We start from the raw sequence: 12,277 nt of genomic DNA, 5'->3' as shown, positions 1-12,277 counted from the left end.
ATCAACTGACTTTTTCAGTGTTGATAAACATTATTTTATTCGATCAACTAAGTTTATTGCCCTCTAAATACAGTTTATCGATTGATTGTTTTTCGGCATTAAAAAAAAAAATCGGTTTAACGGAATTATTCTGCAAATAGGGCCTCACAAATGTATCTCCGTGATTCGTAGTCTCACAGCTGCCTTTTCACACAGTGCGAGACAACAAACGTGGAGGCGCGCCAGAATTTACAACTACATTCACCAAGGGAAAAGTATTTACTTTGCCTATTGCTTGTCGGTCTCTCGAGCCTCTTTTGCGTAGTGTCAGTCTCCTGTGGTTCATTTGATTAGTGTCGGTCTCGGGAGCCTTTTGTGCGTATTATCGCACTCATGGGCCTCTTTTTGTCTAGTGTCGAACTCATGGGTTCTTTGATTCGTGAGCTGTATATCTCATGGGCTGTATGATTCATGAACCTGTTTTCCATGTCGGTCTCGTGGGCCGTATGACTCATCGGTGTCGATCCATCGTGGGATGACCCTTTTGTTTTATCACGAATGTTTGTGACCCTGTACAACACCAACAAAAAGTCCCTAGACATGGATTAAGAGCAGATTCTGAAAGAACAGATTTCTGAGCATTAAAATGATGTTAACTCAATTAAAATGGACTCCCCTAACCTGTATAAAATTTTAAAGAACACACACATTCTGGACAAGTGTGAACTGAGAAAAAAAGGCCCTGAAGGAATGAGTTTATTTAAGGTGATTAATCTTGGCTTAGACGTGTTACCTGTGCGATGAATAGGACAAAACAGGATGTAAACTATTGTAGAAGCAAAAATGAAGAGATTTTTAGATTCAGCTGAAAATACGAATGATCAATCAACACATTCTCTCCATAATTAATGTCAACTTTCAAAACAGTAGCATAATCGTCTCCAAAGGAATTAGAGTTGAAAGTGTAGTGTGCAAAGAATTTTCAAGAATTAAAAGGAGCCTGTAAGACATACTTGATCACACTCCTCCATTAAAACAAAAAAAGAAAAGAGAGACAGAGAGAGAGAGAGAGAGTTGTAGAAAAAAAATTGAATACACACTTTCCCATTTATTATATGATCTAAAACTCAAGAATGATGTAGAAAAAGAATAGCTCTTTCAGGAAATTATGAAAAAGTGGAATTGATTTCGTTGACCAGTTTTACTTTTTTTTTTTAGTCCTAGCGTAAGTAAAATCAGGGAGTGCTACTTTTTGTTGTTTTTGTGATGCACCGCCACATTTGACTTCTACGTTTTTTTCTACGTCGGGTCTCGTTCAGGTATCTGAGAAATTGCTCACGAGTGAAAAATGCTAGGGGGAAATTTTTGACAGTCATTTGCAGGTTGGTGTCATGTATATTTTTTCACGTACTAAATACAGTTCATGAGAGCAAAAACGAAAGAGCACAATGTTGTGAATTTATGCTAGTGCCTATGTATGGTCATGATAAATCGGTTTAAAAAAGAAACGGACTCGAAGGAATTAAAAAAAAAAACATTAAAAAATTATACAAATGCGGTCTACTCATATGAGCTTCGCTGAAGAGACTGACATAATTCACGTATTAAAATACATGACATGAAAGGGGGCGTGCGCGATATGTTTTTCCTGCATTTATTGGATATACGTCGCGTATAATTTACATTTGCAAACAATTACAAAATGAAAGTTTGGGAAACACACAACTAAAAGTAATGAAGAATAAACCAGGTATAAAGGCAAAGGTGACGCAGCCATGAAAAACACCTTCAACGAGTATACAAAAAATATGAAAAATATACAACTATTGGAACGTTGCGTTCTTGAGCTTAACATCGCAAGCTGGGATTACCATTGCTACTTCTTGCCAGAAGGTTAATCAATAAAGAGGAAATATGCAATACCTGTATCGTTGGCGTGTTTTATACTCATACTCTAGCAATTATATCCCATCTTCCCCTTCTTCCAGAACGGTATAATAGACCTTCGCTTCCACGTAAATGTGTACGTAATAATAACAGAAGAATTCTGGTGTTATAGTCATCAAAGGTTGCTATCAATGTACTAGGCAATAGTGGCAAAGGAGACAAATGCAGTACTAGTAATACTAAGATAGTTCTTAAGAGTAATTACTATCTTTTTGGCTTATTTTAAGTTAAACGAGGTTGAGTATCCTCAAAAGCATCATTTTATTATGTTTTGGGAATTCTTTGACCCTTATGTTTGAAAACCATTTGAAATAAGCTATTGTCGATGTGTATTTGTACACATTTTCTTTCTCTCTCTTTCGCCCTCAATATATATATATATATATTGAAACAAGGAAGGGAAAACTGACCAGAAACAATTGTAATAAATAATAATGATAATAATAATAATAATAATAATAATAATATATAAAGATATATATATATATATATATATATATATATATATATTTATACAACACCTCAGAATGATGTCGAATTGTGATTGGCCAAGAACATGTCACATGACATTCAATAGAAAATACCTATCAAACTCATTGAGAGTGACAGCCATGCAATAGGCCCCTGGCGTGGGCCTATAGCACGGCTCGAAGGTGCTATAGCACGGCTTCGCGGGGGGCTACTAATGCACGGTTCGCTTCCGCAGGTACGGCGTGACCTGTACTAGCTTGCGCTTAGCTACGTCCTTTCACATACAGGATGCGCGGCCGGGCACCGTATCGCGTAGGCTAATGTGTGCAGCTGACCTACATTTTGCGTGGTATGGTGTGCAGACGTACTTGTGTGTACAGAGTAGTTCGTAGTGGGTGTAACGTTAGAACCAAAACGTTAGGCCTATTTGTAGCGTCAAGTTTTAGATCATACAATCTTGTGTTTACGTTAGCGTCCTAACTCTGCAAAATGGCGACCAACTTTGTACTACTAACTGACGAGGAATTAGAAGGTCTTCTGGATTGTGATGCTTCAAACACGAAGAAAGTAATAAGGTATTCACTTAAAAAACTCGAGGAATTTGCCAAATTGGTTGGATATGAATCGATCGACGTTGTGAACAGTTTGACAGTAGTGGAGTTGGACAAATTCTTGTGCAGGTTTTACGCTGGCCTCGGGAAGGATGATGGTACTTTGTATACAAAGAAAAGTATGCAAAGTATCAAGTACGGGATCTCCAAGCATTTCATCTCAAGAGGTGTGGACACTACTTGTTCTGAAAGCTTCCCTGAAAGCCAACAGTGTTTCAAAGCCATGATGAAAAAATTGAAGCAAGAGGGAAAAGGCTGTGTAAAACACAAGAATCCGATCAGCAGGGAAGACATGAAGAAAATAGCTGAAAGTGGACAACTTGATATTGATACACCACTTGGGCTGCAGAACAAAGTTTTCATGGACGTCATGGTCTACTTCGGACAAAGAGGTAGAGAGTCCCTCCGAGATATGAAGCCTGATGACTACGTCTTCAACACAGATGAACTCGGAAATCGTTATTTTGAGCGTCGCGACACTTTCACAAAATCCAGGAGAGAAAATGAAAACGAAGAGTTTGGAGGTCGGATGTACGAACTCAAAGGTTCTCGTAAATGTCCAGTCAACAGTCTAGTCAAGTACAAGGAACTACTCAACCCATCTTGTACCGCATTCTGGCAGAGACCCAAATCTAAGCCAACAGAAGTGGGTCCGTGGTACGACAACGCTCCTCTTGGAATAAATACAATTGGATCCAAGATGAACAAAATCGCAGTAGGAGCTGGATGGATCACCAAGTATACCAACCACAGTCTGAGAGCCACGACCGTAACTTCGCTGAACGATGCAGGTTTCGAGAGCCGGGATATTATGACCGTCACTGGACACAAGGCCGAATCTTCACTGAAGCATTACGCAAAGACCAGTGCACTCAGGAAGAGAGAAATGAGTGCCAACATAGCAAAGGGCCTAGCAGAGGGTGGAAACGAAAACGAAAATGCGGGACCAGGGGATGTTGTGTCACATGCAGGAACGGTCGTTTCGGCTGTGTTTGACCTACAGAAAGTCCAAAACCAGATCGAAGGTGCTGTTGATGCCGACGGCGAAGGACATCTGACACTATCCCAAGAACTGATTCAGTCCAACATAAACATTCAGTCGTCATCTTCATCGACCACCAAAATTGGCAAGAATACGGTCCAGCACTTTCATTTCAACGGGCCAGTGACTTTCATCAACAAAACTTAATTTGGGGCTGAAGGAATTGTGCGTAGTGTACATATGTTGACTTCGTTTTGCTTTCAAGTTTGGATTTCAAAATAACTGTTCATACTTAATATGAACTAGCGTTAGAACTTCAGCTATTAAGATTGAGGTCTAACGTTTGTGGTCTAACGTTAGATACTAGACTCTAAATATGTTCAGCATCATCAATAATTTTCACATGGATCCTGGATTTTTACTATTGACTTGTTGGATCTTGGATTTTTACTTGACTTGACATTGGATCCGCTACAAATGGCAATACCAAGCCTTCGTCAAAAGGTGAGAAACTGATTTGTTTTGTTTTCTAGTCTAAAACCTCTTGTCTATGTTTTTAAATACAAAATCATCGGAAATGGGGTATTAAAATTCTATAGACGGTGTAGGCCTAGACGATATATTATTTATTTACAGTTAAAGTTAAGTTAGTGTTAACGCTAGTTAGGCCTAGACTTCTACTAGAAAAACACTAGGCTACTAGAGTAGGACCCGTTTAGACCCATGTTCTCTCCACTGCACTTTAGAAAGTAGATAGTCTACTAATAATAGGTAACTAATAATAATACTAGTCTAACAATAGTCTAATAAAGAATGTCGCGGCTAGATCTAACAGACCAGGCTCTATTGATATAGGTCTAATAGAGATAGAGTCTAGACCAACTAATTAAAGAAAAAAAAAACGGTGGGACAGGACAAGGTGTTGTATAAAACGAATAATTTATGATTTTGTTCGTGCATTGGGGCACGTAATATCGCACTCGGCGCGAGATTCGCCACTGGTCTATTCAACGCGGCGCTGCGCGCCTTGTTGAATAGACCAGTGGCTCATCTCGCGCCTCGTGCGATATTCGTGCCCTATGCACTCACAACTCATAAATTATTCGTATAATATATACAGTATATGAAGAGATTGCTTCCAAGAGGCTGTAGATCGATTGAAAGAATGATTAATTTAGCGCCTTTTCAAAGCATATATTCATATATACATACATTATATTATTTGTATTCAACCTTGTGTGGTGATAACGGGCATACTCACCGAAATAAACACTAGCTGAACGGGTGAGACAATCATAAAAGGGAAGTCTTCAAATGCTGAGCAAAGTCACAATGACTGAGGAAATGAGTCATGTTGTCATATCAACAAAGATCTGTAAAAAAAAAAAAAAAAACGATTATTATTGAGTATAGTATGAAGAACGTGACCCTAGATCTTAAGATTTCCTCATGCTGAGATTGTCACACTCTTTTTATGACTACTAGTTGAACGGATGAGACAAATCATAAACGGGAAACTTTCAAATGAAGAGCAAAGTCAGAAGGACTGAGGGAGTGAAAGTCATTTTAACAAAACAAATCTTTATTAAAAAATAATATCACATATAGTATAAAGAGCGTGACCCTAAACCTTTAGATTTTCAAATGCTGAGATTGTTACGTTCTTTTTTATGAGTACCGGTATGTGTTGTATCTGTACATGCTGCAATAAACTGATATATAATGAAATATTGAAATTGAAATTATGATAGATGAACTGCAATCGGAAACTTTCTAACTGAGAAATCTATATTCTGTCTACGTATTCACACACACACACACACACACACACGAACACACACACACACACTCACACACACACACACGTATATAAACAAACACACGGAACACACTTAAAAATGCGCACACGTATTGTGTAGATCAAAAATATCGGTACACGCCCTCAATGTCAGATTACTCTTGGCATGCATTTAGCAAAGAGTGGACAAAAGTCTTAAAAAAAAGACCTGAAAGACGACACACTTATTTCTTAAGCTTCGAATGTAGCAATAAACCGATGATCAAAGACATGATTCATCAAAAGACACATTTTTTTTTTCATTAATATCTGAAATAGTATAGCTTTGTTTGGTTTCGTTTGTTTTTATTTCTGCCTTTTTCCAAATAAATCATAACAAAATAATTCATATATTAAGAAATTAACAATACACGACGTATAACTCAGCACACTGTCCTACAAATTGATACAAAGTACATGTACATGTATACATACACTATGAACATGACAGTATTCAACGTATGAGACGTAGCATAACATCACTCACAAAAAATGTTCAGAAGAGAATCGTAGAATTAACAGTTGTAAATGGTATAAATAATGATTGATTATTCATTCACAATATGGCATGTCGTTACAATAAAGGAATTTCAGAAAAAAATAAAAAAGGGGAATTCGAATGAATTGAATTTAGATTTGAGCATTTTTATCTATTATAACAATAAAAAAGCAGGAGACCGCGATCATAGCAGCAGCTTCACATGGATCGAGGCCTCGGGGTAAAATACGAAACTTAAATTCGATTTACATAACTCTATAACGGACGTGTCTACAAAATAGAATACATAATCAAATTCAAAATATCGTAGAAATGTGTGAGGTCAAAAATAAAAGGTAAATTCAAAATAGTTATCGTTTATTTATTTTCAACAGGCATTCATTAGATATGATACTGTATTTAGATGAGAGCTGTGCTTCCGGTGCTGTGCATCCGGTGCTGTGCATGCCATGAAACACAACTTTGTTAGTTTAACGTTTGGGCATGTAATACATAATTGGGTTTGTGTCTAATGTATTTTGTGTTATCTATTTGTCTGTTACATATTTCTGTTTACAATATCAATTTTAATATGCAGTAAATTACTTTTATTTATTTACAACATGCATTTTTTTACTACAATACTGTGCTGAGGTGAGTGCAGTGCTGTGCTGTGCAGTGCTGTGCATGCCTTGAAACATAATTCTGTTAATTTAACGTTTCTGAATGTAATACACAATTGGGTTTGTGTCTAATGTATTTTTGTGTCATATATTTGTCTGTTACATATTTCTGTTTAAAATATCAATTTTAATATGCAGCAAATTACTTAACTCCTAATATGCCGGTATAAACTGTTTGCGAGTTAAAATAAAAAACCCCAAATTCTTTTTTATCACTCATACATTGCAATATTTCGATCCAAGAGATATATATTTTTATCACAAGTGCCTTAGAAGGATATAATGTAGTGGTTGCCTTGATTTGCTCAGGGAGATTGTTCCAAACGTCTGGTCTATGGCGTCTAATTGACTTGTGAGCTACCATTAGCTTGAAATTGTGAAGATGAAAATCTTTGGGATGTCGAGTTGGGTAAGCGTGGACGCTGGAGTTCACAGTGAATAGGTTGGGGAACGAGGAAGGAAGGGTGTTGGATGCGTATTTGTACATGAATATTGCGCATTGCAAAGTATGAATTTCGTATATTACAGAGTTTGCAAGATAATGTGAGTTTGTGCAAGTGCGGAGTGCTCTTTTTTGGAGAAGGTGAACTGTCTTGTTAGAATATACCCATAGCATAGTCCAGTATGTTTCTCGATATAATACTACTTTTATTGTTTATATATTTATTCCAGGTACGCGTGTAAGATTAGCATAAATAATTACACCAAAAAATTGGTAGACCTTTCTTCTACAGGGGGTAACCCATCAATGTATAAATTACATTCAATATCACAAGAATGAACTTTACGAAATAATTGTATGAAATTAGTTTAATCAGTATTCAAATATAATCTATTGCATTTTAACCAAGAAGAAGCTTTTCACAATTCAAAATTAAGTGTAATGATAAGTATCTGTGGATCTCTATGTGTGGATAACATATAATTTGTATCGTCTGCGAACAAAATGAACGTTAAAATTGGTGAAACATTGGTTATACAACTGTATTATTAACATAGTTGAGAAATAAAGAAGGGCCTAAGATAGACCTTTGTGGTACTCCACAATTTTTTTTTTTAATGTCCTGGAGGAACATGAATCAAAATCAACGTATTGGTCACGGTTAGATAAATAATCGGTGAATCGGTGATGTTTTGATTTTCGAATATGAATTTTGTGATCAATATATCAAATACCTTACTCAGGTCATTAAAAAATTCCAATGATATGTTCCTTATTGATACAAGCTTCAACTACTTTGTCACAAAGGTGAATAATGGCGTAATCTGGAGAATGATTTTTTTTTTCTAAATCCGAATTAATTCGGAATAAGAATTTCATTTTCATTATAAAAAAACAAAATCTTTTACAAACAATTTTCTCAAAAAAATATGTGGTATGCTTGAAAGTAGGAATATTGGGCGATATTCAATTTAGTTGTGTTTGATCGTTTTTTTATGGGTGGCAATCACTTTGCAATTTCAAGTGAGTTTGGGCAGCGGCATGAATTGAGAGAGAAGTGGAGCATGCGTACTAGTGGGAGTGCGATAGAATAAATAATTTGTTTAAAGAGATAAACACTTTAGCCATCGTAACCTGAAGACTTGTTGGATTTGAGATGTTTTACAATGCTATCTATTTCATAGTATGAAGTTGGTGAGAAAAAAAAAGAGAATTACGAAGTGATACTGCATAAAATTACTGTCGATTATATTCATAGAAGATTCTAAATGTGAAAAGAAATAGCAATCACATTTGGGGCCGCAATTTCATATCCATTTTCATTAATTTTAGAACAGGTAGTGTGTTCTTTTTTCAAAAGATCCTTAATAACCTTCCAAAGTGAGGTTGTATTTGATCAAATCAATGCCTGTACAGTGACAGGGCGATCGTGACCTGCCCGGTAACGATCGCCCCGTCACTGTAAGCCTACAGGCATGCTAACCTGGAAGCATTAAACTGCACATTACTTGAATATGAGACCATTCTGAATCAAATAATTTCACACAACAATAAACATTTAATGTACTCTTGAATGAATCCGACAAGGATTGGAACAATCACCTCCAACCATTCCCACTGATTCCCACTGATCAGTTACTAGCCATCCTCTTCAAAACTGTTATTATTCAATTTAGAGTGTAAAATATCAATATTACACTCACCCATAAGATATATATTTTCATTTTTACGTGCCAATATATTATGAGTACAGTCAAACCTGCCTTAGCGGCCACCTGTCTATAGCGGCCACCTGTCTATTGCGGCCACTGAAAAATCCCCCCGAGAGAAAAGCCCTGTTAAAGACCCTGTGTATAGCGGCCACCTGTCTAACGCGGTCAGCGGCCACAAATTTTGTTTCCCGCGGTAGATTTGAACCTGTCTATAGCGGGCAAAAAACCAATGGAACCGTAGCCGAGCCGATAATTCAGCATGTTTTCTGCTTTGTAGCCGTGCGGGCAACGTTCAGTGACCGCCACCGCTGCATTCATCCCCCATTCAGTCATAATAATGCACTGGTGTTAAGTTATCTTCACGACAATACACATACTACTGTGTAACAATTTCATATACACCGGCATGGTTAAATGCACGAAACACACAGTGTGTGCATACGTACACACATACATGAATATGTAAGGATACACCGATGATACATGTACATGTAAGCAATGCACACAAAGTTGGATTACCTGTCTATAGCGGCCACCTGTCTATAGCGGCCACTTTTTCCGTCTCCCTTGGGTGGCCGCTATAGACAGGTTTGACTGTATATGGAAAAAAAATAGATCGGCTTAATTACATACAGGTATAATATACGCACTTTGTAAACAGATTTCTAACAAAATCTGATTTTGTTCTTTGTTTTGTTTTAATAATGTTAGAAATAACATTATTACTATGAGAGATTACGTCATTTACGAGCAATAAAGGATATTAATGTCGCAACCCCTCAGGACCAACCAGAGGAATTGTAGATACGCAATATCTTTTTCAATGTCTTCCTCCTTATTTGATGGGGTGTAGTTGTCAAAAATCCAGATAAGTTCTCTCCGCCAGCCTGTGACTCTTATCATTTCCCGACGAACAGCCTCTGCATCTTCATATTCATTCTTGTGCGTTATTACAATTAACGATGGTGTACCTAGAAACACACACACACACACACATAAAAAATACAACTTTTAAAGCGTAAGATTTATCGTTTTAAAATCATAGGGTTGATGTCTGATGGAGTGGCATTTCTCTCGGTGGTGGAGACCCATGGGATACTATTCACAAAATATTGGCTAGTTTAGGGAATCAGTAATCAAATAGCCTTAAGTCAAGTGGCGCAAAACAGTTCTGAGACAGAAATGAAATGTAACTATAATGTCAAAGGAACACAAGCGTCTTTGACTCCATGTAACGATAAACTCGTGCTGGTAAACGCGGTTATGCATAGTTCTGAGGTGATTAGATGTCGGAAAGTTAAAAGGGTTCTTATCGAATGAACTGCCTGTTTCTGTAAGCTTATTAATACTGCACTGTATTACAATATTTATCAACCTTCAACAATCACGAACTGAATGAAAACAGTCTCCACGGCACTCATTTTGTCTCGAAGGTCACATGAAGCTCTTCAAATTAAGTTGAAATATAAAAGAGCTCATGTTCGTTTTTTTTTTAAGTTAGTATCATCTGAAAACACATGTCGTGAAAAAAGAACACATTTAGACTCTAACACGACTGCAAAAGTGCGTATCACAAAAAAATAGCTGAACACTTTATTCTACACTTACTCAGCATTTGGTAAAGAAGACAGCATGATCCTGGAGAGATCCTGGACCTTGACTATGAGCGTTATGCAAATTTCTTATTCCGGTTATTTTGCTTTAGCAGTTGAACCATGTTTTTCTCTTGGTTCTATTGCGAAGTGGACCATGATAACTTCATTAATATGAATACAATCTGTAGTTATTGGAATAAGATCAGTTTGGCAATATTAATCTATACCACATTAACTGTTTCGTCAAGCATGGATTCTGAGATACATGGATGATGATGTGTAGGATACTATGTACTTACGGGTTGGAAACAGCGCCATTAAACGACAAAATTTTTCGATGAACCTCATCGCATCTTCTCCGGTGTCTGGCCTGACAATATCAAGAGATCATGTGATATTGATTTGATTTTTTTTTATCATTCCAATAAGTTTATATTTGATATGTTGTATCTTGTTTCTTTGTCTTCAAACATGTCAAATAAAAGGAAATATACATTTGGGATCTGGAAGAAAACGAATTGAATGACCTATAAAAGAAATAACTCGTCTCCAAAAATTACCTTTTCGCCTCCTCCATCATAAACTCGAGAACGTCTCCAAAATATGATAACCTTGGACTGCATTAAAAATATATTTCTCCCACTAGACCGTAGGGCATATACGACAAGGATCGACCGGTACTTCTTAAACACTATAGTAGGTCCATTTATTTCACTCCCCTGCTAACAAAAATTTTTAGCTACTCCATAATGTTGCCTCGAAAACTCGCAAAAACGTACTTCTCATATTACAGCAGAAAAGAACCGTCTGGTGAATCAAGGAAAGTATTATTTTCTCCAAATCAAAACACTTACAGTTGTTAGTATGAATAAAAACGTGTGAGAAAAAAAAAAACCACCCTTACTGTAGTCCTTATAAATAGATGTTTGTTATTACATTTTGCTATTTTCCTCTCGGCTTTTATGGTATTATATTTGGAAAGTGTGACAACAGAGTTCTTAGAAAAGTTTGGATGAATTCCACTTATCTGTCAAAATCGTGTGAGTGTATAATGAGGGAGGGGTATCTCCTTACCATCTCCCTATGGTGACATCGAAATTGCACCATTTCTTGCTAAAAGTAGGGGATTGCTGTAAGGGATTAATTATGTCACTGAAAGTTCCTATGCAATGCATATAATGCATTTTCATTTTATGTTGGTTTGTGGTAATATCATCAACACTAGCATGTGGCCAAACGAATATCTAAATATCTGTCATATAGGTGGTAATCATAAATATTTGCTTAGAAAGGGAGACTGCATTATCAAAAATATCTGGGAACATGATCTGCAATTAATCTCTCACCTGTGATGATAAACATACACAGCGCAATGACACATTGCATCCTTTCTTTTGACAAGGGTCATATTATTAACTGTAAATATGCCATCTGGAAACAAAAAAGACAGAGCAGAAAAAAAAGAAAGTAATCATTTTGATTGTTAAACACATCATTATATCTATCGCAATTTGTATATTTATTTTGAAATTTATACGAC

The 12,277-nt window shown here is 36.6% G+C and overlaps 1 protein-coding gene across 1 annotated transcript; it reads left to right on the top strand.

Moving 5' to 3' along the window:
- The first annotated feature begins 2,886 nt into the window (after nt 1-2,886).
- On the top strand, nt 2,887-4,197 carry LOC139737008 (uncharacterized protein KIAA1958 homolog). The gene has a single exon (XM_071647682.1). The coding sequence runs from the start codon at nt 2,887-2,889 to the stop codon at nt 4,195-4,197; it is 1,311 nt and encodes a 436-aa protein (XP_071503783.1).
- The last annotated feature ends 8,080 nt before the right edge of the window (nt 4,198-12,277 follow it).

The sequence above is a fragment of the Diadema antillarum genome, unplaced genomic scaffold (genome assembly GCF_040938485.1).
Source record: "Diadema antillarum isolate AM-2024a unplaced genomic scaffold, OU_Dant_1.0 seq00000675_RagTag, whole genome shotgun sequence".
Taxonomy (NCBI): Eukaryota; Metazoa; Echinodermata; class Echinoidea; order Diadematoida; family Diadematidae; genus Diadema; species Diadema antillarum.
The sequence above is the reverse complement of the archived record's forward strand: the minus strand, read 5'-3'. Positions and strand labels throughout refer to the sequence as shown.

Coding starts and splice junctions, on each gene's coding strand:
- LOC139737008 (XM_071647682.1), top strand. CDS start 2,887: ATGGCGACCAACTTTGTACTACTAACTGACGAGGAATTAGAAGGTCTT.